The 286-nt window shown below is 50.3% G+C and overlaps 1 protein-coding gene across 3 annotated transcripts in view; it reads right to left on the bottom strand.

The window, feature by feature from the left end:
• LOC119586150 (leukocyte elastase inhibitor-like) overlaps positions 1-286 on the bottom strand; it is a 3,961-nt gene that overhangs the window by 1,952 nt on the left and 1,723 nt on the right. For all 3 annotated transcript variants that reach the window (XM_037934843.1, XM_037934847.1, XM_037934844.1), the window contains exon 4: positions 8-251. In XM_037934843.1, coding sequence (XP_037790771.1) covers positions 8-251 — 244 coding nt within the window. The remainder of the gene's footprint in view (positions 1-7; positions 252-286) is intronic.

The following is a 286-nucleotide window of genomic DNA, read 5'->3' as shown; positions in this document are numbered from 1 at the left end:
GGCTTACCATAACGAAACCAGCCTGTCTGCTCCATCATGTCCACAAATTCGTGATCGTCTGGAGTAGCGTAGAATTTTTCCTTCTTGGTATCCTGAGTCTTAAACTGGTTCTTCCAAAATCCTTTGAAGTAAATAGCATTGACGAACGCCATCGTTGCTTCTGTGACGTCACCCGATTGCACGAGCTGTGGGATCATTCCGCGCGTTGCATGGTTGACGTAGTTGTTCATCTTTGCAGCGGCTTCGTCAGGCTTACGGGTTGGGGGGGGGGGCGTCGAAGTTGCAG

This window comes from Penaeus monodon, chromosome 21 (genome assembly GCF_015228065.2).
Source record: "Penaeus monodon isolate SGIC_2016 chromosome 21, NSTDA_Pmon_1, whole genome shotgun sequence".
Classification (NCBI taxonomy): Eukaryota; Metazoa; Arthropoda; class Malacostraca; order Decapoda; family Penaeidae; genus Penaeus; species Penaeus monodon.
The sequence above is the reverse complement of the archived record's forward strand: the minus strand, read 5'-3'. Positions and strand labels throughout refer to the sequence as shown.